The 25,583-nt window shown below is 48.0% G+C and overlaps 1 protein-coding gene across 1 annotated transcript in view; it reads right to left on the bottom strand.

The window, feature by feature from the left end:
* The window catches only part of LOC309345535 (IgGFc-binding protein-like), a gene marked incomplete at its 5' end in the record, with an annotated part of 30,453 nt that overhangs the window by 3,535 nt on the left and 1,335 nt on the right, over positions 1 to 25,583 (bottom strand). The window contains 15 exons of the mRNA XM_081868606.1: positions 858 to 1,428; positions 3,620 to 4,212; positions 5,059 to 5,623; positions 6,620 to 7,215; positions 9,352 to 9,925; positions 10,842 to 11,170; positions 12,738 to 12,879; positions 13,915 to 14,114; positions 14,209 to 14,788; positions 17,047 to 17,645; positions 18,639 to 19,200; positions 19,493 to 20,094; positions 20,519 to 21,092; positions 21,447 to 21,796; positions 23,089 to 24,315. Of these exons, the coding sequence (XP_081724732.1) occupies positions 858 to 1,428; positions 3,620 to 4,212; positions 5,059 to 5,623; positions 6,620 to 7,215; positions 9,352 to 9,925; positions 10,842 to 11,170; positions 12,738 to 12,879; positions 13,915 to 14,114; positions 14,209 to 14,788; positions 17,047 to 17,645; positions 18,639 to 19,200; positions 19,493 to 20,094; positions 20,519 to 21,092; positions 21,447 to 21,796; positions 23,089 to 24,315 (8,064 nt within the window). The remainder of the gene's footprint in view (positions 1 to 857; positions 1,429 to 3,619; positions 4,213 to 5,058; positions 5,624 to 6,619; positions 7,216 to 9,351; positions 9,926 to 10,841; positions 11,171 to 12,737; positions 12,880 to 13,914; positions 14,115 to 14,208; positions 14,789 to 17,046; positions 17,646 to 18,638; positions 19,201 to 19,492; positions 20,095 to 20,518; positions 21,093 to 21,446; positions 21,797 to 23,088; positions 24,316 to 25,583) is intronic.

Raw genomic sequence — 25,583 nt, 5'->3', positions numbered from 1 at the left:
TGATATGATTGCCAAGTGTTTCAAGTTAAGAACCTCCAGAATGAATTACGTTTGTACAGTGGTACCTCTAGTTACGAACTTAATTCGTTCCGGAGGTCCATTCTTAACCTGAACTGTTCTTAACTAGAAGCGTGCTTTCGCTAATGGGGCCTCTTGCTGCCGCTGCACCGCTGGCACACGATTTCCATTCTCATCCTGGGGCAAAGTTCTCAACTCGAGGTAACTCTTCCAGGTTAGCAGAGTTTGTAACCTGAGGCATTTGTAACTTGAGGTACCACTTGAGGTACTGTGCATTTAAAGATGCTTTTTTCACCAACTTATGCATTTATTCATTTTTAAACGCATGCCCAACCACAGTATGTGTATTTTTGTCCACATTACTTGGCTGGAGAACCGCATAGCAAAATTCAGAGGAGAGCAAAGTTTGTTTCAGTTTGTGCACTGTTAATGGAAAGTCTGAAGTAGTTAGGTTTGCCTTTAAATGCAAACTGAATTGAATGTCTCCTCCATCCCTAGGCACTAGCGAGAGACAGGGCAGGAAACAAGCCTAAGGGCAGTGTGTGGGGCTGGAGGGTTAAATAAAGTGATTAGCCCAATGCTGTTCAATAAGTTTTGTTTGTTTGTTTTGCTGAATTAGGATATGAGCCTGCGCCTCTCCAGCCCTAGTTCTATGCTCTAACCACTGCACCGCACTGCCTGTCAGGAAGGAGGGAGGTGGAAAACCCAGAGAGCGTGAACAGAGAGGGGACCTGCATTTGGGTCCAGAACGGCAGAAAAAGCTGAGAAACCATAAAACGCTGCAGGCCTATAGTATAAGCTAACCACCAATGGAGAAGCAGATCCACATATAAACTTACGGCAGAAGGAGGCTGTCCTCCACGCCTTGATGTTTGCTCCAGCTGCTTGGCACACAGCAACGTAGTCCTGGAGGCTCTGGCAGAGGATGTCCTTTGCCCCATGGGCAGCACACATGCCATGGAGGCAACGGTTATAGTACTCAGTCGGCTTTACCAAGGAGTGGCATTCGCTGAAGGGGCCTGACGCGGCTTGGATCAGCCCACAAGAGCTCTCGACCTGGTACGGCTTTGTCTCTGCAGCACCACACAAGGGACATTTCTTACCACAGCCATCTGAGCAGCCGGCATTATTGAGCTCTACTTTCCAGGAAGCCCCAAACTCTGTCACGTTCCCAGTGCTCTTATCATCGGGCAGTTGAAATTCGTCGCTCCTGTCACTGTTGAAGTTGCCACAAAGGCCACACATCTGACCTTGGTACATGCTGGGAACAGATACCAGAATGTAGCGGGAGGAATCAAAGAGGACCTTTAGGCCAAAATCTGTCTGCAGGACAATATTCTTCCCCTCCTGATTTACCCAAACGTCTCTCCTGTCTATCACCAGCGGCAGGGCGTGCATCTCTCCATCCACCTATGCAGATCAGACAGAAGAGAAAAGAAAAGTACATGGGCCGTTGTATTAGAATGAAGACAGACAATGGTGCAAGTTCATGTGTTTCTGGATACAGCAGGGAGGGAAGCACGACCGAGTCAGTCAAACTGTGGGAACTTACTGTCCCCAGGCCTCCATGTTTGTACAAATTTGAACATCTAATAAGGAGATGCATGAGCAGTAGTTACCACTTTGTACATTGCAGCATGTCATTTTGTAAATGTGTAATTGTTTTTCAATTGCTGGTTCTATTTATACCTTGATAAATTTGATATCGACATTTGATTTCATTTGATTTTGTCTCAATGAATGCTTTGCATTGTTTGATGTAGACTGCTCTGATAACTGAGCAGTACACAAATCATGATAAATAAATCAACAGCTTAGCCAAGTCTACCCAGGCATGTAATTTTTAAAACATGCATTTTTTAAAATGTACATCTGTTTTCAAATTGCTGATTTTATTTATATGTTGACACATTTTATGCCCATTTGTCTCTAATGTTTGATTTGAATCAGTATTTTATATTGTGTTATGTAAACCACTTAGAAGTTTTAGTTGATTCAGGAGTATATTAATATTGTCAAATAAATAAAATACAACGAGAATACAGAAAGGGGAAGCCCGATTCACTCATGCTTCCTCTTATCCTGCTGTAACCTGCAATGCTGGATGGAGATATAGTTAAGAACCATACGCTGAACTTTTAAGTTGGTGGCAGGACCAGCATCAGTACTCTGAAGTCTCCGGCAGATGTTGGGGCCATGAGATCTTGGCAGAGCCCACTACTAGTGCATGCCTTGGGACACTTTTTAAAAAAGCTTTTCTATGCACCAGTCAGTGCTGAGCAGTTGCGTGTGTGAACTGCCATCTTAGCGTCACTTTGAAGCATTGTAGGAAATATAAATGGCAGCTAAAACCAGACACCAGATGGTGCTTGGGATGTTACTGTCTGCTGCTTCTCCTTCCTATAGGAGAGGGGACCAGCCAGAAGGAACTTTATTCAAGGCCCCCCTCAAACCTGGAGACAGCCCAGCCTGGTGGATATTCCATACGAGTTGTCAATAGTAGCTCAGTGGCAGACCATCTGCTTTCCATGCTTTGCATGCAAAAGTTCCTAAATTCAATCTCGAGGTAGGACTAAGACCTGCTGGCCATCAGATGCACCTGACCATAAGACACACCTAGTTTTTAGAGGAGGAAAACAAGAAAAAAATATATTCTGAATCACAGCCTTCTCGGGAGGAGAGCGATCCCCACAGAGGTTTAGGGGGCTTGGGAAGGAAGCTGCGCCCTGGCAACCATACAGCTTCCTTCCCAAGCCCCCTAAGCCTCTGCAGGGATCGCTCTCCTCCCACAGAGACTTGGGAGACTTTCCCTCCCCCCACTTTTTTCTCCCCCTCCCCAAGCAGCACAGGCCCCATTTCCAGCCTCCTCCTCTCCATCCCTTTCACCCAAACTCCTCAGGTGACATCTGCGATTTCTCCCCTTTGCTGCTGCCTCTCCTTTGCCCTCTACCGTGACTCTCCACTCACAGCAACCTACCTGCTCTCCCTTCACCCCACTTCTCGGTCCCCCTTCTCTCCGTCCTTGTCCCTCCCCTCTCTCGGCAGCTGCCTCTTCTCGCCATCCTCCGGCCAACATCCCCAGAGCAGTTGGGAAAGGGGAGGCCGTCAGCAAAGCCTCTCTCAAAGAGAGCAGCCCGGGAGTGCAAGGCAACATCGCACAGCCTGCCTGCTGCTCCCAAACCTTCACGGGGCTTCAGGGGAAAGGGGAGGCTGCCGGCAACCCAGGAGGGCGGGGCAACGGCGTGTGCCACACTTGGGCGATTCGGCTCCAGTGACCACACATTTGCTCCATAAGACACACAGACATTTCCCCTTACTTTTTAAGAGGAAAAAAAGTGTGTCTTGTGGTGCAAAAAAATACTGTAAATAGACCAATGGTCTGACTGAGTGTAAGACAGCTCCCTATGTCCACTATTTCTTGGACTGGGCTACAGACCTTTTAGACCTGGTGGAAATTAGCGACAGAAGATCAGCAGTGGCCAGTGGAAAGGTAACAGTGCCACAAGGAAGTGGGAGACTTTCACATAGTGTCTCTATGTGATGTTCACATGTGGACAGGAAGCAGACTACTTCTAGCAGATGAACAGAACAAGATACCTACTAGAACCTTCCAGGTCATTCCTTTCACAAAACTGATGGCGTAACCATGCACAGTGACAACAACCATCTTTGGCACAACTTCACTGTCACCTGACCCCTCATTCTCCACCACCACTGAAAAGTGTGCAAGCTTGGGATTCTTGCTGCAGACTTTGGCCAAGGTGTAAGTGCAGGAGCCGAAGAAGTTGAAGGTCTGTCCGTCAAAGGTAAGGTACTGGGTTCCTCCAGCCACGCTGCATTTGCCACAGCTGATGGAGTGGCAGCCTTGGATGCCATTCTCCACCCTGCATTCCTCTTGGGCCCCACAGGAGACCTTCTGACACTCCACAGCTCCGTTGTCTCCGCAGCGGCATCTTTCGTGGCAGGAGGCGCTGGGGACAAAACTGTCTCCCTTCTTGTAGTACCTGCCTTGGTACACACAGCCACAGTCCCCGACAGGGACACACTGGTCTCCGCTCAGGACAAACCCAGCATCGCAATAGCATCCCTCTTTGCAGGACATTTGACACCCATCTGGAGCCGAGAGGCCATGGCAGGTGACAGGGCAGCCATTGCCACAGAGATCATAGCGGGAGTTACGGGGGCAGGAAGGACCTGGAAGGAAACATCAGAGACCATGAATAGCTGAGGAGGAAAAGATGGGGTAGGGGGTATCAATGCTAGGTGTTATCTTAGCCAGGTGGAATCAGCCAGGACTTTCTGTTCTGTCATGCACACACACAAAATCATCTGAATTAGTTTAATTTTAATAATCCCCTTCCCAACTTTGCCAGCCTGATTTTAGGCTAAAATATATGTGCAGTGTATTATTCCTGCATTGCAGGGGCTTGGAATAGATGAACCTTGGGGTTCCGTCACAGAATTCTATGATTCTATGTTCACCCCATCTATTACTGACCCCTTGTGTTGTTGGGAACCATGGTTTGGCTGGTTGTTTCACCCACAAATTTAAGTTTAGTAAATGTATAAACTGCATTTTTAGAAAACGTTCTTCAGAATAATGTAAATAACCCCTCTAAAGGCTATTTCAGAATATTAGGTGGTATTGAACTAAGTCATACTCAGAATAAACTCAATAATATCAATGGGTTGTACCCAATGCCAGTTCTACTTTGAATAAACCCAAACCTGACCAAGTCAGATCCATTATTTACAATGGATTTACTCTGAGTAAGTTAGATACAACCCACTCAACTAGTTATATAAGCCCATCAATTCTAATGGGTCTACTCTGAATATGACAAGCCCATTGATTTCAATGGGTCTACTCCAAGCACAATTCCCCATTAAATACAACCACACTCCATGATAGTCTAAAAAGTTAGCTTGAGAACAATCAAAGCACCACAGCAGAAACTCTGCATGCTAGTAGCAATTTCAAAAATCACTGTAGCCCAATTTAGATAAGTGCTACCCTGTTGAAGCAGATCCAATACTTACTGCAGAAGGAGGCTGATCGCCATTGCCCGATCTGGATGCCTTGAGCTTGGCAGGCTGTCACGTAAGCACTGATGGCACTGCAGAGTGTCTCGTGGTGGCCTTTGTATCGGCAGACATCAACAACACAATCCTCGAAGTAGGCTGTTGCATCTATAGCTTTGTGGCACTGCTTGAATGGCCCGTCCTTTCTGATGAGGATCCCGCAGTACCGGTCCTCCTTGTAGGTTTGTTTCTGTGCTTCTTCACACACAGGGCAGTTGCTGGTGCATCCATTCCCACAGCCAGGGATCTCGCCTATCTTCCAGCTCTCTGCAAACTGGTTGACATTGGCAGCTGGGCTTCCGCCCTTCATAATCAGATCATCACTGGAGTCCTGGTTGTCATTGCCACAGAGGCCACAAAGCGCATTGCGGTAACTCTTGGGAACAGTGACGTGGACCAGTCTGTTCCAGCCAAAGGTCACGGTAAGATCAAAGTTGGTTATTATAAGGACATGGGCTCCGCTGATGTAGGCCTTCACCTTATCTTCATGGTAGAAGGGCAAATCCACAAATACTCCATCCACCTAGGGGAGACAGAGAAAATGTTGTCAAGGTGCCAAAACATAGCCTGCCAACCCAAAGAAGACGATAGAGGAGGGTGGATTAAGAACTTGACCAAAAGATCTATTGCTGGGAAGGAGGAACCTACGGCACTTCAGATGTTGTTGAGCTTCACTTCTCACTACCACAACCATTGCTTATGTTGACTGGAGAATTTAGATACAGGAATATTGTCCATGAGGTATAGCTCAGTCAGTAGATAACGTGACTCTTAATCTCAAGGTTGTGGGTTTGAGCCCCACATTGGGTAAAAGATTCCTGCATTGCAAGACGTTTAGACTACATGATCCTTGTGGTCTCTTCCTACTTTACAATTCTGTGCTTCTAAATGAACCAAATATGTCACAGCCTATGCCTTAGCTGTTTTGTGGAACATCTGTCTTGCATGCAGATGATCCTAGGTTCAATCCCTGACACCTCCATGTAACTTGCAGGGTGAGTGTGAAAACTTTTCTGAAAACCTAGGCCACTGATGCCAGTCAGCATCAACAGTACTGAGCTAGATGGGTCAATTGATCTGACTTAATTTGATGCAATTTCCTATGTTTATTGCTGCCTTTACTTTGCTACTTAGCTGCTGCTTTAAGACCTAGATTACGTATGTAAGTAAATACTACTTTTGCTTCTTCACAAAAGCAATGTCTATGTGCAGCTATTATTTTTAAGAGGGAGAAAAGGGGTAAATCCAAGGAAAATCCAGTCTGCCTTAAAGCATCCTGGATCATTGTTTTGAGGAAGTTAAATCAACCTTGTCTTTGCTTCCAAGTTTAAGCTTCCAAGGATAGTGCACTGCTGATCTTCCTCTCGTGAGCAAGGAAAGATAGTAGCTAAACAATATATCTTCTCCTAGTGTCTAAATCAATTCCTAAAGGAATCACAGCCCAGTGGCATCTGGAGGGCCACAGGGTCCCCATGCCTGCACTATCCCATACCATTTCTTTTCCCTATGTCCCCGATACCTTGATTGTGTGAGGATGCTCCTGGCTGATCGTAACTGTTCTGTTGTAAATGTCCAAGGTAACCACAGAAGAGAAAGGCATCGTCTTACTGCCTTGGCTGTTCTGGATCGAGATGGTGAACGGAGTGAGAGTTGGGTCCTTGGAGCAGAGCCCAACCAGCTGATAGACGCAAGTGCCCCAAAAGTCATATCTCTTCCCATCAAAGGTGGTGTAGTGATGGTCCCCAGTTGCTGTGCAAGTGGCATAGCTGATGGGGTGGCAGCCCCGGATGCCATCCACTGTCATGCACCTTTCGCTAGCCTTGCAGCTGGCTGGACTGCACACCACCATGCCCAGGCTGGGATCACACCTGCAGCGAGAGCCACAGGTTTCATCGGCCCAGAACTCCTCCTCCGGCTTGTAGTAGAGGCCATTGTGAGTGCAGCCACAGCTCTTCACAGGGACGCACTTGTCAGTGCTGAGCACGTAGCCTTGGTCACACTGGCAGGTTTCCACGCAGGGCTTATCGCACGTCGAAGGAGCAGATCGGTCAGAGCAGCTGGCTGGGCAGGCATTTCCACAGGCCTCATAGTGGCTATTCTCAGGACACGACAAAGCTGAAGGCAAAGCAACAAAGACTTTGCAACAAAAGGAGAGATCAAGTACCAGCACTGCCACCTCATGGCCATCTACCGCTGACTAATCTAGGTGTCAGAGACCAGACTGAGGATTACAGCTCTGATGAAGAATGGTGGGAACCTCCCCCTCTTGCTGCTCCTGACAGAAGCTCTCCAGGAACAGTGGAGCAGTATAGATTTAGAGAATTGGTTTGCAGAGGGACATAGTTCGGAGAACAACAGCTGGGCAGAGCTGAGTGGGGCACAGCTAGGAGAGAGGGATAACTGACTTCCCTTCGCTAGAAAGTGTCCAGCTTTTATCTCCAAGGGCAAGGAGAGCTGATAAGGTTGCTACGCAGAAGGCTCAGTGGTTGCGAGATCAGGGTGCCAGAAGGGGGAAGCGATGAAGATAACTTGGGGGGGGGGAGTAGGAGGGAAGCTTAATTGGGAGCACCTTTACTCTGAGAATGGCTGCGTTGTTCTTTTGCTGTGACCATTAAAACAATCTTAAACTGGTAAAGGTAAAGGTGAAGGGACCCCTGACCACTAGGTCCAGTCGTGGCCGACTCTGGGGTTGCGGCACTCATCTTACTTTATTGGCCAAGGGAGCCAGTGTACAGCTTCCAGGTCATGTGGCCAGCATGACTAAGCCACTTCTGGCGAACCAGAACAGCACATGGAAACGCCGTTTACCTTCCTGCCAGAGTGGTACCTATTTATCTACTTGCACTTTGACGTGCTTTTGAACTGATAGGTTGGCAGGAGCTGGGACCGAGCAACGGGAACTCAACCCGTCACAGGGATTTGAACTGCCAACCTTCTGATTGGCAAGCCCTTGGCTCTGTGGTTTAGACCACAGCACCACCCACATCCCCTTAAACTGGTAAGGGACTCTAATTGCTTTCTTCTGCCGATGCACGGCCAAAGGGTGGCGGAGAGGAAGCCGTTTCTCCGAAGCCTGACACTAGGGATAGGATCACAGGAGAGAGAGGACAAAAACCACCTCAGGGTCTACTTCAGCAAGTCTATCCTCTCCCTACCTGCACAGGATCTGTCATTCACAATCAAGTGGGAAGGATTACGTGAGACAAGGAGGCAGGCAAAGACCACCCCAGGGCCTGCTCCAGGTAGACTATCCCCTTTGCCCCCCGCACACTTCCACAAAGCCACCTGTCATAAACTGCTCCGCTGGAAGGACTGGAGGAGAGAGAGGGAAGCAAGCAAAGGCTACCTCAGCTCTTGCTCTACCTCCTCCACCCCAGAGGGCAAGCTGTCTTCTGCAGTAGTGGATGGTGTGGTGGCTGTGGTGCACCCCTGACCCCTGGTCAGTTTCATCACTGCTGTTTCCTGGGAGTTTGAGGCTGGGGGGTGAAATCACCGTGGGGCAATTTTATTTTATTTTTGCACTGCACTGACCACATCACCTCCATTCTTGCCCTAATCGTCCTGGTAAGCAGCTTTGTTGCAACCAATGGGAGGTCAAGGAAGCACCACTGCCCCACCATGGCATTCACTACGAGCTTCTCCACCCCCATCATTCAGCCCAGACACTGAGGTCCAGAGCCAAGGGCCTTCTGGCAGTTCCCTCGCTGTGAGAAGCCAAGTTACAGGGAACCAGGCAGAGGGCCTTCTTGGTAGTGGCACCTGCCCTGTGGAACGCCCTCCCACCAGATGTCAAAGAGAAAAACAACTACCAGACTTTTAGAAGACATCTGAAGGTAGCCCTGTTTAGGGAAGCTTTTAATGTTTAATAGACTATTGTATTTTAATATTCTGTTGGCAGCCGCCCAGAGTGGCTGGGGAAACCCAGCCAGATGGGCGGGGTATAAATAATAATTTATTATTATTGTTGTTGTTGTTGTTGTTGTTGTTGTTGTTGTTGTTTATTTAGACTTAGCACTAAACCAAACCATAGCTGAGCCTTGGGTAGCATGGCAGCAGCTGAAGGGCTGTGCGGGGAACAAAGCAGCCATGCCCCCCCCCAACACACACTCTGCAAGCCTGCACGTTTGTTCTTTCATGCTTAGCCATGGTTTAGCTTAGCAAACCGGCCCAATGAAACTTTGTTGGGGATCAGCATTTGAGGACTGGGAGCACAATGCAGGGGAGCTGCTTCCCTCCCTGACTCATTCTCACCGCAGCCGCTCCGTGTTCTCCATTCGTGGATGACCACGCCTTCCTTGCGACAGTCAGTAGCATAAGCTTCCAGCGCTTTGCACAGGATGTTTTTGGCCCCGTGGTTGAGGCAGACGTCATAGAGGCAGCTGTCAAAGAAGTTGTCGGGGCTCAGCTTGTCATGGCATTCGCGGAAGGGTCCCTCTCCCAGCTGGGTGAGAAGCCCGCAGAACTCCTCGCTTCCAAAGAGCTGCCGTTGGCTCTCTTCACACGTCGGGCAGTTCCCATCGCAGACGTCCCAGCAGAAAGGGTCGCGGTCATTCACCTTCCAGCTCTTAGCCCACTCCACCTCAGAAGTAGGCTTGTGGCCTGTGGGCGTCACCATCTCGTCATCTGGGTTTTGGTTGAAATTCCCGCAGAGGCCGCAGATGGTGCCGTGGTAGCTGCTGGGCAAAGTGACCTCCAGGATCATGCTCCAGTCGAAAGTCACCACCAGGCCAAAGTTGGTTTGCAGCACAGCGTTTAAGCCACTCTGGAAGAGCCACAGGTTCCCATCCTCCAAAGTTACAGGCAGGCTTGTGATGATACCATTCAACTGTAGGCAGGGGAGAGAAAGTCATCAGTACACTAGTTTCTGAAATAGCACCCTTGATTGCCAGCTTAGGACCTTGACACTGTCTCCCACTGCCTGCAAAACTGCCCTTTACATAAGCATCCTTGGCACACATCCCTTAACTGTTCTCCAGTCCCTGTCAAAAACACCCCTCCTGGACCAGATATGTACCATTTGTAGGCAAAAATACAGTCACTATTTAGGACCTGGGAGACCAGGGAAATAAATGCAATAACTAAATAAAGGTAACAACAACACCACCAACAAGAACAACAATGTTGTTTGTTTGTTTGTTTGTTTTTAAGTTGTCGGTACTTACCATATAGTTGTTACAGTAAGTACATTTTAACATTTGGGAGGAGAAAAAGCTGCCGGTACTGCATACCCTTGAGTAGCCCAGAAAACAAAGCACTGAATAATAATCAGAGATTTTTTTTTGCATTTATATTTGTTTATTTAATTTGTCAAAATGATTGTTTGCTGTATCCAAATTATGATGTCCTATGACTTTAAGAATTAAAATTTATTCATTCATACATCCATATAAAATTCAGTGAATATAGCATTTATTTTTCCACGCTAAGGTTGGGCAAATATGTTGGTTTTTGTTTCTCTCCGAATCTCATTTTCCCAGCATAATTTTATTCCCCCAAATTTCCACACTAGTGTGTGTGCCTAAGCAAAAGGAAGTGTTGCCAGGAAAGTGTATGTTCTGGGGAGAGTCCCGAGGGCCCAATGGATAGGCTTGCAGGATCACACCTGTCTCTCAGGTTCACCATCAGGAACACCCCAGAGGGCTTTTCTCCTCTGTAGCATGTCCTGATGTATGTAGATTCCCCTTGGGATCCTTCTCAACTCCACAGTTCTGTAATTCGAAGACACCACTGCAAAGACTCACCCGGATTCTGCCCGCTTCCTTTCTGCGGATGGAGATGCTGTGCCCATACACATAGATATTGGCCTGTCTCACGTAGGACATGGTCTGGCTCCCCCGGTGATCATTCTTTGCCTCCACCGTGAACGGCACCAAGGTGGTGTCATTGCTGCAATACTTGGCAATTGTGTAGGTGCAGGTGCCCTGGAAGTCAAAGTCCTTCCCGTCGAAAGTGTGGTAGTGCGGGTCTCCCCAGCCCCAGCAGGTCTCGTTGTAATTTGGGACACATGTTGCTTTGCCATCCTCCAGCTTGCACGTCTCCTTGGTCCGGCACTTTAAGGCTTTGCAAGGATCTAAAATGAAAGAAAAGGACCATTGTGGGCTCGATGCAGAAGCAGAGGTCCCACATGGGAAGCCTTTGGCAAAAGAGGTGTACATCACCGCATGGACATTGAACATATGACACCCTTGTTGTAATATGAGTGCTCAGCAGCTGCGAACTAGCAGCTCATTGTTTATATCATGTGATTCTTATGATGTGACTGAGCGTGAGACAGGATGTTCAACGTTCTTCTCAAAGTTATGTTCTCAGTGTAACTTGAGACCTTCCTGTTGTTGCTGTAAAGGGAGAGTGAGTCAGTTGTACGGACAGTTCTGAGAGAGCAGACATGCTTTGTGCAAGCTCATGTACAGTGTACAGTCCAGGAATAAAAGTAGAATGAATTAGACTACTTTCGGACTGTGTTTCTTTCTTCTGCTGAGATGCAAGGGGAAAGGGAGTGTGCATCTCTCAAAAGGGAGGTGTCGCTAATTACCGATCTCCCTGGACTGACAGAAGACCAGCTAGGGGCATATCACCGGCTACAGGCCCCAGCGCCTGGGAAGAGGAGTCAGCCTTTCCCGAGGGGGCCAAAAGCCAACAGCCCTATGGTGACAGCCCAGGTCCATTTCAATGACTTGTGAGTCTATGTGTACTGATGGTTGTGTTTTGGGACTGCTCCAGAAGTTAACCAGAATTTCTATGATCAGAGCCAGGTGTTCTGAAAGGCAACCCATGTACAACAGTGCCCTATGGGCATAAAAATGTGAAAGACAGACACGCGATCCCAGAACACATTAAGGTATGCATTCAATGGCAACTCCCCAATGGATGCTCAGTGTGTGCATCACCACAGCCTTCATCATGCCAAGTGCTACATTTATTACTCTGCATGCAGCAGTCCTGGAGGGAGCTGAGGTTAGGGAGGGGCAGATCTATCTATTTCAGTTTTTCTCAGTTTCTCATATTTCCAGTCTTAAATTGTTTTCCACAACAGTTTATGATTTTTCTTAAGAAGCCCTCATGAAACCAGCATGCTAGTGTATATTTTCCCCAGTATATAGGTACCTATTTATGCAAGTTTGCTTAATATGCACAATTTTGCAAATAATTTCCCCTACTATTTTTGCATGCCGTGTAATATTTCTGCACTACTATACATGCATTTTACATACTTTTTACCTATTTGTATGTATTCCGTACACATTTCTAGATTAAAGCTGTAAATCTAGGATAACTTCTTTCCATTGCACATAATTTATATTATTATTCACTCATTCTCTGTGCTTCTTGATATGCTTATTTTTAATGGTTATATTTAGTGTTGTGCATTTTGGACCACTTTGGGCACAATTGTGGAAAAGCGGCATACTTCTAAGCTGACAATGGCTTCCCTGGAGGACTGCATTGCAAAATTCAGAGAAGACTGGACACGGAAGGATGGCGTTGTTTCAGTTTGCATATTGTTTCAGGATGTGTGGGTTAAGTAGTTTCATCTTGGAATGCAAACTAAATTGACACCCCCCCACCCCATCCCTAGTTGAGACCTGGGTCAGCCAGGTCCTCAAATTGTCCTTCTGAAAATGCATCCAGCCTCTCACCTTTATTGACACAGCTCATGACCCCATCCTGGACCTCGCAGGCCTCATCGCTGGTGCAGCTGTGTGACTCACAGGTGACTCCCCGGCCTGGGATGCAGCTGCAGATTTGTTGGCATTCATTCAGCAGGACCTTCTCATGGGGCTGCCGAGGCATTTGCCAAGGGGAAAGCAAACCATTAAATGACCAACCACCATAGCATTTACTGGTAAGCACATATTTCAGTTATGTGAAGGCCAGACTGAGGAACAGGTTCCCAAACCATATGTGCTCTACCTGCGATATCACTTCCCCCTCTTCCAGATCATTCTAGAAAGTGAACTCAAGAATCTAGGCTCCCATATATTTATATCATGGGTACAATCTGCTAGTGTGGTGTAGTGGTTAGAGTGTTTGACCAGGACCTGGGAGACCAGGGTTCAAACCTCCACTTGGTCATAAGCTCACTGGGTGACTTTGGGCCATAGCGATTCAATGGTGGTGGAGGAGAAATGAACCACCCATGAGTGGAACCTGCAAGAAAATAGTAGCAGTCCTAAAGGAGTGCTATTTCCCCAATCCCAGTGCCAATGTAGCCATTTGCAGCTTAGAGTCTGCCTTCTTCTGGAAGATAAGAGAATATCTGGCCAACTACCAAATGGCCTTGGCCCAGTATACCTGTTTAGGTTACATCATTATTTCCTCGGAATTTGAGCCTATTGGTTTGTGTTCAGCCCTCCGGAGCAACAGAAAATAAATGTGGCTCACCAGGGCCACATTCCCTTCTGGGCAATGTTCTGAGGGCCACATGCCAGAGGTGGGCAGGGCCAGGGTAAAAGTGGGTGGAATTTAAATATAAACTAATTTCACCTTTCTGCAGTAGTCTAGTTCCCACACACGCTCACACATTCCTCTCTATCCTCCATCCAGACAAGCAAGAGGCATTATGAGTTCAAGGACACATTCTAGCCAGGTAAAAACACTCAAGGAAGGTGTGGTGCAGGGTCAGTGAGGGGGTGTGGCCTGGGGAGAGGGGAGTGTCCTGAGGGGCAGATAGAGAAGCCTGGAGGGCCACACTTAGCCCCTAGTGCTAAGGTTCTGCACTCCTGGTTTAATAGCCCTTTAAATAGCTGAAGAGGGAACTTCCTACCTTGCACTTGTTCAAAGCAATGCAACACTATCTCCTTTAGGGGAAAGCACCTTATAATATGTTCCATTGTCATTGCACCCGCAGGTCTCCACTGTGACGCAGCCGAGGCCATCAAAGAAGAACCCGTCATCACACTGGCAGCCCTCTGCGCATGTCCCAGGGCATATTCTGGAGTCGGTGATCCCAGCACAGTGAGTGGAGCAGAGATCAGCACAGAGTGAATATTGGCTGTTTGGAGGGCAGCTGAGAGCTGCAACAGAGAAAGGTTTGAAGAAAAAGGTACATGACATATTTCAAAAAAGATTTTTTTTATAATAATATTACCTGTAGTTTTCAGTACTCACGACAAAAGGATGGACTCCTCCAGGTCTGGACGGGGATCCCGGCTTCTTGGCAGGCAGACGTGTAGCTCTGGATATTCTGACACAAGGCCTCGCTGTCCCCATTGCCCAGGCACACATCGTAGATGCAGTCGCTGAAGTACACACTGGGGTCCACCTTTGCATGGCAAGCACTGAAGGGGCCGTCCGATGCAGTGAGGATCCCGCAGTAGTGGCGCTGCTTGAAAACCTCCTCCTTCTTTTCCTCGCAGACTGGGCAGCTGCTCCCAGAGCATCCATCTGAGCAAGGTCCAACTGCCCCAGGGACTGAAACCTTCCAGGCAGCACCAAATTTAGCTACATCAGAGGTTGTCTTGCCATCAGGGAGCAGGAAGTCGTCTTCCTTCTTCCCATTGTAGTTCCCACACAGGCCTTGCATTTGGTTCCGGTAGCTTCCTGGGACGGTGATTGTCACACGGTAAACCAGGTCATAGCTCACAATGAGACCAAAGTCAGTTTCTATCAGGACTTTAGTGCCATGCTGATAAGCTCTGAGACGGCCACCAGAAAATTCAACAGGTAGGGAATGAAACACTCCGTTCACCTGGAAGAAGGGGACATGTTGTCTCTAAGTGCAGATGTTCAAAGGACACAAAACTGGTCTCAGGGATCTTTGACCCTCCAGCAATAGGCCCTTCTCTCACAAGTATTGTTGAACTCCACCTAAGTTGACATTTTCAGAGGATTTGCATGCACAGGGGCACCTTGTGAATGGTACAACATGTAACAAGCTCATGAGCAAAGTTATCTTTAAGATCTGTTGGAAAGCAGATTCTTGTGTACAGACATATGTAAACATATCCACTCACACGGATCCATTCACATGCAAATCTAGTGTGCAAATTGTATTATTGGAACTTGGCAGAAGGTCATACTTCCTGGACGCTAAGGAAGACATATTGTATTATAGCAGCCCCATCTCAAAGTTGCTGAATTGGTGGCTCTTGTGCTTAAGACACTCATCACTGGTTATTTTTGAGTAGTGCGACCCCTTCAGCACAAAAACTACAGGACCACAGCTTAGTGGTAGTGTCCATGATTTGCATGCAAAAGGTCCCAGGTTCATTCCCCAGCATCTCCAGGTAGAGCAGGAAGAAACTGCCTGTCTGAAATGCTGGATAGCTGCTCCATGTCATTGCAGAGCAAATAATACTGAACTGGATGGACCAAAGTTTTACTCAGTATAAGGCAACTTCCTTTGCCCTAACCAAGGTCAAATGCATCTGTGGTCTTCTTGGGATATACTAATGTAGAACTAGAGCCATGATTAAAGCACTGGTCTTTCTCTCCCAAGTCTGGATTTATTCAGTGAAGTAGATCTCATGTTCAAACATAGCAGCTGAATTTTTCATTGAAATGATAGGGCTGTAACTTTTCATTGGTTTAAGCAATAGCTTTATTAATGTTTAATTGACTTAAGATGTTCAGGAGATAATATATACAGCTAGCTATGTTTGCATGAGCTCCTGGCCATTGCACTTTGTGTACAAAAGTGCAAATATATGTTAGCACCACCGAGGAGATAAAATTGCCGAGTGAAACCGAAAATGACACAATTAAAAATTCAGAGAGGATAGTTGTGACCCTAATTTTAAACATACACATGTGTGTGAGTGAGTGTTAGATATAATTCCTTATAATTAGCTGTATAAAATGAACTGTAGATGGCAAACTCCATCCGATGTGTACTGTCTGGACAAATACCTGGATCAGAACACAGTTATCTGTCGGCTCTCACACATCTCTGAATTTGGCGATGCAATTCTTGGCTCAGAAATACCCCAAATGCATATACAACATCAGGTGTAGGCAGTGCTATTTTTCTAGAGAAAGAGGTGCCGGAACTCACTATGAATATCTCCCTTGTTCTCTTATAATAGCAATGGCGCCCACCTGAGAGGTGCCAGAACTGAGTTCCAGTGAGTTCTGGCAGGAATAAAGCCCTGGGTGAATGTAACGAGCAGGTGGGTGTGACTTGGCCGAAACAGCCTGGTCTGCCTAATTAGGCATCCCCACCCTTGGAGTTTGGCAAATCTAAACAAATGTAGTATAAACACCAACAACTGGGACACACTGGCCTGCGAGCGCTCCAATTGGAGAACAGCCTTTACCAAAGGTGTCATGGACTTTGAAGACACTCAAACTCAGGATGAAAGGGAGAAACGTGCTAAGAGGAAGGCACACTTGGCAAACCCTCACCATGATCAACTCCCTGGCTGGAAACCTATGTCCCCACTGTGGAAGGACACGTGGATCCAGAATTGGCCTCCACAGTCACTTACGGACTCATTGTTAAAATCGTGTTTATGGAAGACAACCTTACTCAGTTACAAGTGATCACCAAAGAAGAAGAAAGAAGAAGACCCTTGGGGTTAAAATGGAGAAGTATGTGCACTGCCCAGGGACCTGGGTGGCACTGTGGGTTAAACCACAGAGCCTAGGACTTGCCAATCAGAAGGTTAGCAGTTCGAATCCCCGCGACGGGGTGAGCTCCCATTGCTCAGTCCCTGCTCCTGCCAACCTAGCAGTTCGAAAGCACCTCAAAGTGCAAGTAGATAAATAGGTACTGCTCCAGCGGGAAGGTAAATGGCATTTCCATGTGCTGCTCTGGTTGACCAGAAACGGCTTAGTCATGCTGGCCACATGACCCAGAAGCTGTACGCTGGCTCCCTCAGCCAGTAAAGCGAGATGAGCACTGCAACCCCAGAGTCGGCCACGACTGGACCTAATGGTCAGGGGTCCATTTATGTGCACTGCCCAGAGCTCCTTGGATAAGAGCATGGACAGCATGCAGACACCTACCTTGATCTGTCCCTTCTTGTTCTGGATCAAAGTCAGTGTGGTGCCATAGACTTCTACAGAGACCATCTTGGTGACCGAGGCTTTTCTGCTCCCCCAGGCCTCATTTTCTTCAGTGATGGTGAAAGCCTTCAAGTTCTTCTTGTCTGTGATGGCAGCCTTAGCAAGGACATAGGTGCAGGTGCCCTGGAAGTTGAAGCGTACTCCATCGAAGGAGATGTAATGGGGATCACCAGAGACTGAGCAAGTGGCTGAGCCAACGGGGTGGCATTTATGGACGCCGTCCACTGCCCTACACTCCTCACCAGGGCCACATGAGATTTCCTTGCAGGCAACCGCTCCACCAGCCTGGCACACGCACTCCACGTTGCACTTGCTGGTTGGGTAGAAGGTTTGCCCAGCTGTATAGTACTGCTCCTGGTAGACGCAGCCACACTGAGACATGGGGACGCAGCGGTCGCTGCTGAGCACAAAGCCTTCATCACAGACACAGCCTTCTGCACAGTGTGCTGAGCAAGGCAGAGGGGAGTAGAGACTGCTGCAGGTCTGTTGGCAGCTCCTGGCACAGAGCTCATAGTGGCTGTTTCGGGGACAGACCGGCTCTGGAATGGGAGGGTTAGGAAATGCATTTCCCATCAATATCATCAACTTTTCTATTTCCGTTACTACACCAGAGACTAACATAAACGCAGGCTGTTGTGACAGTGTTGCTCCCCCTGTTTCCAATGTTTGGGGTGTGAGTGCTGTTGCTTATGTAGCCAAAGCTGCATCACCCACCCATACAGGAAAGGGAGATGTCAGCAGGCTCAGGAGAACCTTAAGGGGCAACCCACCTGCCCTAAACAACCCAATGGAGACAGAGCACGCTTAGGGGGGCACAGATTATTGGCTGCCTGTTGCAGATGTGGAAAACTGTGAGAGAGTGAAGAGGAAATGGAAGGGTTGGAACCAGGGCTGAGGGCTGTCTCAGCAGGCAGATGCTGGGAGGTGGAGACGAATGAGACATGGGAGGAAAGAGCAATATGTAGGGACAGGGAAATCTGCCAATTCTGGTTTCTCATTATTCCAATGTTAAACCCAGTTCTCCATATTTCCACATCAGTTTGCAACCCCCCCCCACCTAAAAAACAATGCCCAAATGTTCCCACAAACATTCTCCAGCATTTTAGAGCAACTTTCTCCTTACGTATTTTAACACAACTTCCCCTTTTATATCATCTTTCCCCCCTATGTTATTGTCATTGATGTATTCATTTGTTATCCTTTACCCTACCTAATATATGCATTTTTGGAGCACATTACTTGGCTGGAGAAATGCATTGTGGAATTTGGAAAAGTGTAGATTTTGAGGGATGGCTGCCTTTTGGTTCACCCATTGCTTTGGAAAGCGTGAATTGTGTAATTTCGCCTTCAGGCGAGAACTGGATCAAATCTTTATCGCTCCTATCCTTTATGCCATATAACTTGCCTTGCACCTTCTAAACTAACCCTATTCTACACAATCCAGCAATATTGAGGGGCCCAAGCTTTTTTTAAAAAACTGCCCTAGGGAGCTCCACCCTCTTCACAACTGGAGCAAACTGGATCATACTTACTCCAGAATATGTGGATCCTCCAGATATATATGGTCACCTGTATGGCTTGGCAGGCTGCAGTGTAAGCAGCAATGACATGGCCCAGCACAGCCTTCTGACCATTAAAGGTGCAGTAGTCAAAAACACAGTCCAGGAAAAACACCTCAGGGTCAATTCTGCTATGGCACTCCCTAAACGGGCCACTCTTGTCCACCAGGAGTCCACATTCTGCACTGACGCCTCGCTGGCGCTGGGCAATGTTTTCCAAGTCCGGACACATCCTGGGGCTCACTTCTCTGCATCCCAGGGACTCGGCCACCTTCCAGCGCCGTCCCAAGGCTGTCGAACCTGAGGCTGCGTCACTGGATGCCAAGTCATCTTGTTTGTTGCTGTTGAAGTTGCCACAGAGACCACCGAGGGCCCCTTCGTAGGATTTTGGCACAGTGACCGTGAAGCGGCTTTGCCAGTCAGAGTTGACGGTGAGGCCAAAATCTGTTTGGATCACAACATCCCAGCCCTTCTGATAGATGAGGACTTGGTCCAGGCCCATCCTGTAGGGCAAGTTGGTCAGCAAACCATTCACCTGGGAGGAGAGATAAAGTGGGAAGGGTGAGTGGGGAAGATCATGCTCAAAATCTGGTGCTATGGCTTTGAGCTATGCCAAACGATGGCTTAGCAAAGACATTTTTGGTGCGTAAAATTTACATGCGATCGCCGACATGTGTGTTCTTTTGGACCCAGAAGAAGGCAGAACGAGGGTGGAACGGAGGGTGGAAGAGGGTGGAATGGGGATGGGGCACACGCATATGTGCTCCATAGATGTGTGCAGGCTTTTAACAGACTCGCTCACCAAAGGAGGCCTCATTTAGACTCACCAGAACTCTTCCACGATGAGCCCAGCTGACTGTTATCTCCAGGCCATAGACTTGAACCTTGACCAGTTTGTTGAGGGATGCAGACCAGCTGCCCTGGCCCGAGTTCTGGACTAAGACTTGAAAATCCACCAAGTCGTTGCGCTTCTGGCTGAGTCCTGCAAATGTGTAGAGGCAGGTGCCCTGGAAGTTAAAACTCTGACCGTCAAAACCATGGTAATGAGAGTAACCGGCTGCAGAACAGGTGGCATAGCCAGTTGGGTAGCAGTTCTGGAGGCCATTCTCCACCCTGCACTGCTCCCCAGCCTTGCAGCTGGCAGGCTGGCATTTCATCTGCTTGCTCTGCGGGTCACAGACGCAGCGTTTTGTGCATGTGCTGTCTCCCCAGAACTGCTCGCCAGGGGGAAAGAGCTTCCCTTCGAAGGCACAACCGCAAGCTGCCTTGGGGATACACTTCCCATCTTCCAGCACAAAACCCTCGTTGCACTGACAAGTTTCCACGCAGCGTGATGAAGAGCAGTTGGAAGGAAGAGCTTGGTCATTGCAAGTGGCCGGGCAGGCTGAGCCGCAGAGCTTGTACTGGCTGTTCTCAGGGCAGGAGAGCACTGCAAAAGAGAGAGACAGAGAAGAATAAGGGCACAATTATCCACAATCCCTTTCTTTTTCATTGGGATTTATTATCAGAGAGATTGCACACCTATTATGCCAGCACCAATGGTAAGACAGCCTTTAGGTAGATTGAGATGGATGCCCTAAGCTGCTGAGGCTGGGTGTTGTGAAATAGAGGCAAATTGTTTGTTATTTAATTTACAGTGTTATTTAATTCAGTTGCCTCCTGTGTTTTATTTGTTTTGAGCAATGTATAAGTGTTTTGAATTTTGGGGAAGGAAAGCATTATGAGCACCACCAATTTTTCTTCTGGGAAACAGGCAATTTGTAGTGCCCACAACAGTTTCTTATATTTCCAAATGTGATCCTGGGCCCAAAGGAGCTTGGGGACCCCGGTCATAAGCAATTAATTCTACTCACAGCAGCCTGTGAGTCTTCTCCAGTCCAACAGGGTTACGCCTTCCCTCTGGCAGGCATCGGCATAGCTCTGCAGTGCTTGGCACAAAGTCTCTCGGTGGCCTTCGTAGATATAGAGGTCATAGGCACAGTTTTCCACAAAGATTTCAGGGTCAACGACAGAGTGGCAGTGGCTGAATGGGCCGCCCTCCCGTTTGCTGATCCAGCCACAGAAAGTCTCCACTTTGTATTTGATGAGCACCTCCAAAGTGACCTTCTTGCATTCTCCATGGCAGTCATCCCAGCAGAGCTTGTTGCCATCTTCCACTTTCCAGCTCTTCCCAAACTCCACAGGGCTGGGGGCCAAGGACCCAGCCGAGGTCTTGAAGTCATCAGTAGGGTCACCATTGTAGTTACCGCACAAGCCGCAAACGTTCTCAAAGAAGCTGCTGGGAATCTTCACCCAGAGGCGGTTGTTCCAGTCATAGGAAACCTTCAGTGAGAAGTCGGTCTCGATGGAGACAGAGGTCCCGCTCTGGTATAGACGCAGCTTCCCCTCTTGCAGGGAGATGGGCAGCCGGGAGCGTTGGTTATTCACCTGGCACAGAATATGTTACTGTTAGATATGCATTATGGAAGCCCCTAGTGTAGGGTAAGGATAGAGTTGGGAGTTGTTCCAACTACCTCCTGTGAAACAAGACTAGCCACACCCAGTGTGGCACCCAACCTATGCAATCCAAGTCATGGTGTGCCGCAATAAGCTATTTAAAATAGAACTACACATGCCCATTCAGAAATATCAGGAGGGATAGTCCTAATAGGATAATCAGTCCTCAGTGTAATTAGCACATGCAAAAGTGACACAGAATGGAAGTTGACTGACCCATTCATCCCTAGCCTGATATGGGCCCTGGTTCATACAGTTAAGACAATGGAATGCTATTGTTCTTACCCTGACTATGCCATACTCCTTTCTGGCCACACTTATGTGGTATCCATAGACCTCGACCGTCACAAACCCTATGAAGGACACGCTCCGTCTGCCTTGGTTCTCATTTTTGGCTGTGATGTGGAAAGCAGGGAGTGTCGTGTCTGATCCGCAGGTCTTGGCCAGCGTGTAGGTGCAGGTGCCCATGAAGTTGTATTTCTGCTTGTCAAAAGTACGGTAATGGGGGTCACCCAGAGACCAGCAGGTGGCAGTAGACTGTGCCACACATACAGGCTGTCCATTCCTGATCTGGCAAGTCTCCTTCTTCCGGCACTTGGTGGAACTGCAGGATGGTTGGGGGACAGGCTGAGAGGCTGGGAAGAACAGAGGAGGGGTTAGTATAACAGTGGGGAAGAGAGAAAGAGAATGGGCACAAGGAGAGAGAGAGGGGGGGGGAGAGGTCGAATGGGTGGCCTTCGACACAATCAGAGCAATAGATTGAGGGATGGAGGAAGCCAACGTTTTCCCCTGTATAGCCCAACATATCCAACAAGTTAAATGATAAAGTTCTGATAGCAGTACTTAAGCTGTCCTCCCATTGTCTGACCTTCTCCATATACACGCCAAACATTTGGAGATGAAGGTTGGTGGGTCCATGTCAATGTTTCAGGCCCTCAACATCATGCATGCTGCTAGCTAAATCCTCTAGATGTGCACATGCTCAAGGCAACATCTGCAAGGGGCTGCCTACCTAGGCATGCACAGCTATATAGGCACTGCACACAGCAAAGGCTCTTGCACTTGGGGCTATAGGGCAAAGACCTCCCAAGGAGAATTTCAAGGAATTTTTAAAAAAAGATTTCCCCCCAAAATCTCAAAGCTACACACGCTTTCTTGCCTTGCACACATTTTCTACTAACATTTGAATTTAGAGAAGCTCCTGGTGACATTTCTGTCCATCTTCTCTTATCTGGCCAGTGCTCTGCAGTCCAAATGTGTTGCTATGGCAAGAGGTCCCTCCCATGTGTTTCCAGGCAGAAAAGCCACGAGAGAGTTGTATATTACTAAGACTGTCAGCTACTCAGTCCTGATTGCACACTCTCTCTCCTTGTCATGTGGGCAATCCAGGAAGACTACGTAAGACTGGGGTGGGGGGAGGGGGAAACTGCTATGGCAGATGATCCACTGACCATCAGTGTTGACAGTACTGAGCTAGGTAGACCAGTGGTCTGACTCAGTATAAGGAACAGACTTTGGAAGGTGGTGACCTCTCCTACATGCAAGGTTTTCAAACAGAGGTTGTATGGCCATCTGTCACGCATGCCTTAGTTGAGATTCCTGCACTGCAGGGGGTTGGACTAGGTGATACTTCCAGCTCTACAAATCTATGATTCTAAGGCAGGTCCTATATTCCTATGTTCCCATGAACTGGAGACTATCTTTGTATCCAACCCTTTCTCCAAGAAACTATGCACAAGGAGGGAAGCCCAATTTATTTCCTCAAGAGCCCTGTGAGGTTGGTTACACTGAAAGAGAGAGATTGGCCCAAGATCATGAATTGAGTTCCATTGCTGTGCAGGGATTCGGACCCTGCAGTGCTGATCATCCTTTGCTCAATGGAAATTCAGCACCTTGATCTCCCACTTTAACAAGCCCCACAACTCACCACGATGGCAGAGTGCCAATGCACCATAGGCATTCCTGCTGGCAATGCCAAAACTTAGCAGGGCAAAGGGGATGCTGGGATGTGTCATGGAATGGGTGCTTTCTTTGTTCCCCAGACTGTACTCGCTCCAGGAGTATTCTGTTCCTGGAATCTGTCTCCAAGAGGTGCCACTCAATGCACGACCATCCATGGTGATCCCAGAAGCAGCAGCGGTCTTAGCAATGATGAACGCAGAATTGTCAAAGTCCTCCAGGCCCCCGAGGGTGTAAGATGTGCAGTAGCTGAACACGTCAGGGATACTAAGGAGGAAGGGGTCGAAGGTCAGGCCAGAATGGGTACCACCGGTACAAAAGAAGAAGACCTGGATGCCCACGTTGGCTGTGATGTAAATGGGACCTGAACGTGAGACTTTCAGCTGAAGCACCTGCCCGGCCACAAGGTTGTAGTTCGTATGGATCCCACCAGAGACACAGGTGACTGTGGTGGGCTGGGACGCCACTATGTACACAAGGTCATACTTTGTCTGGAAAGAGAGTGGGAGGAGAAAGAAGGCCCGGCCCCAGCTAGACACTGGCAGAAGCTGCTCCACAACATGGTTGCAATTGGTGTTCATATTGGCGCAAGTGTGCCCACTCAGCACTGCCACTGGCCGTGCTGATCTTACAAGGGTTCCAGAGAGGTCTTGGCGGCTCTGGAGCTGGATAGCTTCATAGGGAGAAAGGACGACATTCAGCTTGCTGCCTGCTGGGTAGATGCGCCCCTGGAATCTCACGCTGCCCTTGAGATAGAGCTCCACCGCAGTGAGGTCCTGCCATGCAATGATGGAGAACTCCTTGTATGAATTGGACAGCTCTCCAGGAGGTGTGAGGATGTAGTATTCAGTGCCCAGGCTGTGGACTGGGTAGATCACAGTGGTGTCGGCTGTATTCTTCTTGGAGTTGAGAGCCAACACAGAGATGTCTTGGTTAGCTTTCACCACGACGGTGTAGCAGAATTTAGCTGTGCCGGCCATCTCCGCATAAGCTGGTATCTTCACCTTTGCGGTCTGACCCCGGGCAAGGGGGAATTGGCTGTGGAACTTAGATTTGTAGACTGAGATGGTGACGGTGGTAGAAGGTGAGTAGCCAGAAATGTAGAGCTGGAACTGAGCTTCAGAGTAGTCCAGCTTATGGTTTTGCAGGAAGGCTGTGATGAACTCCCGGCCAGTGGGCATTACAGCATGGAAGCCTGGAAGAAAAGAAAGAAAAGCAAGCATGCTCTTCCACTGTCCTTCTGCAACCCAGAAAGCACTTTTGGGGGGCTGCAATCTCGTGTGTTTTTAGGCACCTCATGAGATTTGGAGAGGTAGGAGTGGGTCACCTGACTTGCCCAGGAGCACATCCCAGAAGACATACCTCTGGGTTTGGATCTCCAAAGGTTGGACAATATGATGTCTGGGTATTATGACAGGGTCTATAAAATCCCCCCACCAAAATATCTGACAGTGGGAAATAAATATTTTGTTTTTCCTTTAATTGAACAAGGACTTTATGGGAAGGCAGTAAAAGCATCCAAATACCCAATTAATGCCTGAAAATCTTGACAATGTGCCCTACCAAAGGGTTAGCCCATCAAAACATTTCTTTACACACCCCAGAAATAAGAATACTTATTACATTATCTAACAGAGTACCCCCATGTCAGACGTTTCCAGCTTCCCAGTGCAATAGGCATTTTTGGAAATTTGAGAAAGTGCCATGGGCACCCCTCACAAAATGGATGTCAAAAGGGTGGCATAACACAAAATGGATCTAGAAGAGCAGAAAAAGAGACAGGACCACAAAAGATTGGAGGGGGAGGCAGTGACATCAGCCCCACAGAGAGACATTCTTTGCCGCGTCCCTCTGTTCAGCAGGGAAAAGATGGTGAGCGTCCAATCCTCACACCCAACAAAATGTGGGCATGCCTAAGGGGTTGTGTTCAAAGCAGGAGAGGCTAAGCCAGAGCAAACAGGAACTGATTGAGAAAAGCAAACACTTCTCTCATGCATTGTGGATATTTGAGGTGGCATAGACAGAGGTCATGTGTGCCAGAGAAGATACTGGCAGACCCATGAGCCCCTGGCTCATGCAGAATATCTGGGCTTCTCATACATGTGTAGTTAGCTCTTTTTCAAAAGGCTTCATTCTGGCCCTCAGCTGTTTTGCTGGGGAAAGGGAGACTGAATCCAGACTTGCCTCGCTGCCCCCTAACAACCTGCTTGCTGGATTTCATTGATTATCTACTGCTACTGCTGCTACTGATACTTCAGGCATCTCTTTAACTTTAAATGAGGCTGAGGTGGAATCTACACACATATAAATAGTGTGAAAATGCTTTAAAAAAATGTTTTGAAAAATATATTGAATTTGCCGTAACTGACCATTGCCATCTAGTGCCACCATTGTATAATGTGCCTTACAACACACTTAAAACGTTTTATTTGCAGCTGTGTAGCTGAGTCTAATCATCCCTTC

The sequence above is a fragment of the Podarcis erhardii genome (assembly GCF_964252035.2).
Source record: "Podarcis erhardii genome assembly, chromosome: 7".
Taxonomy (NCBI): Eukaryota; Metazoa; Chordata; class Lepidosauria; order Squamata; family Lacertidae; genus Podarcis; species Podarcis erhardii.
This window is presented reverse-complemented; position numbering and strand designations above follow the sequence as displayed.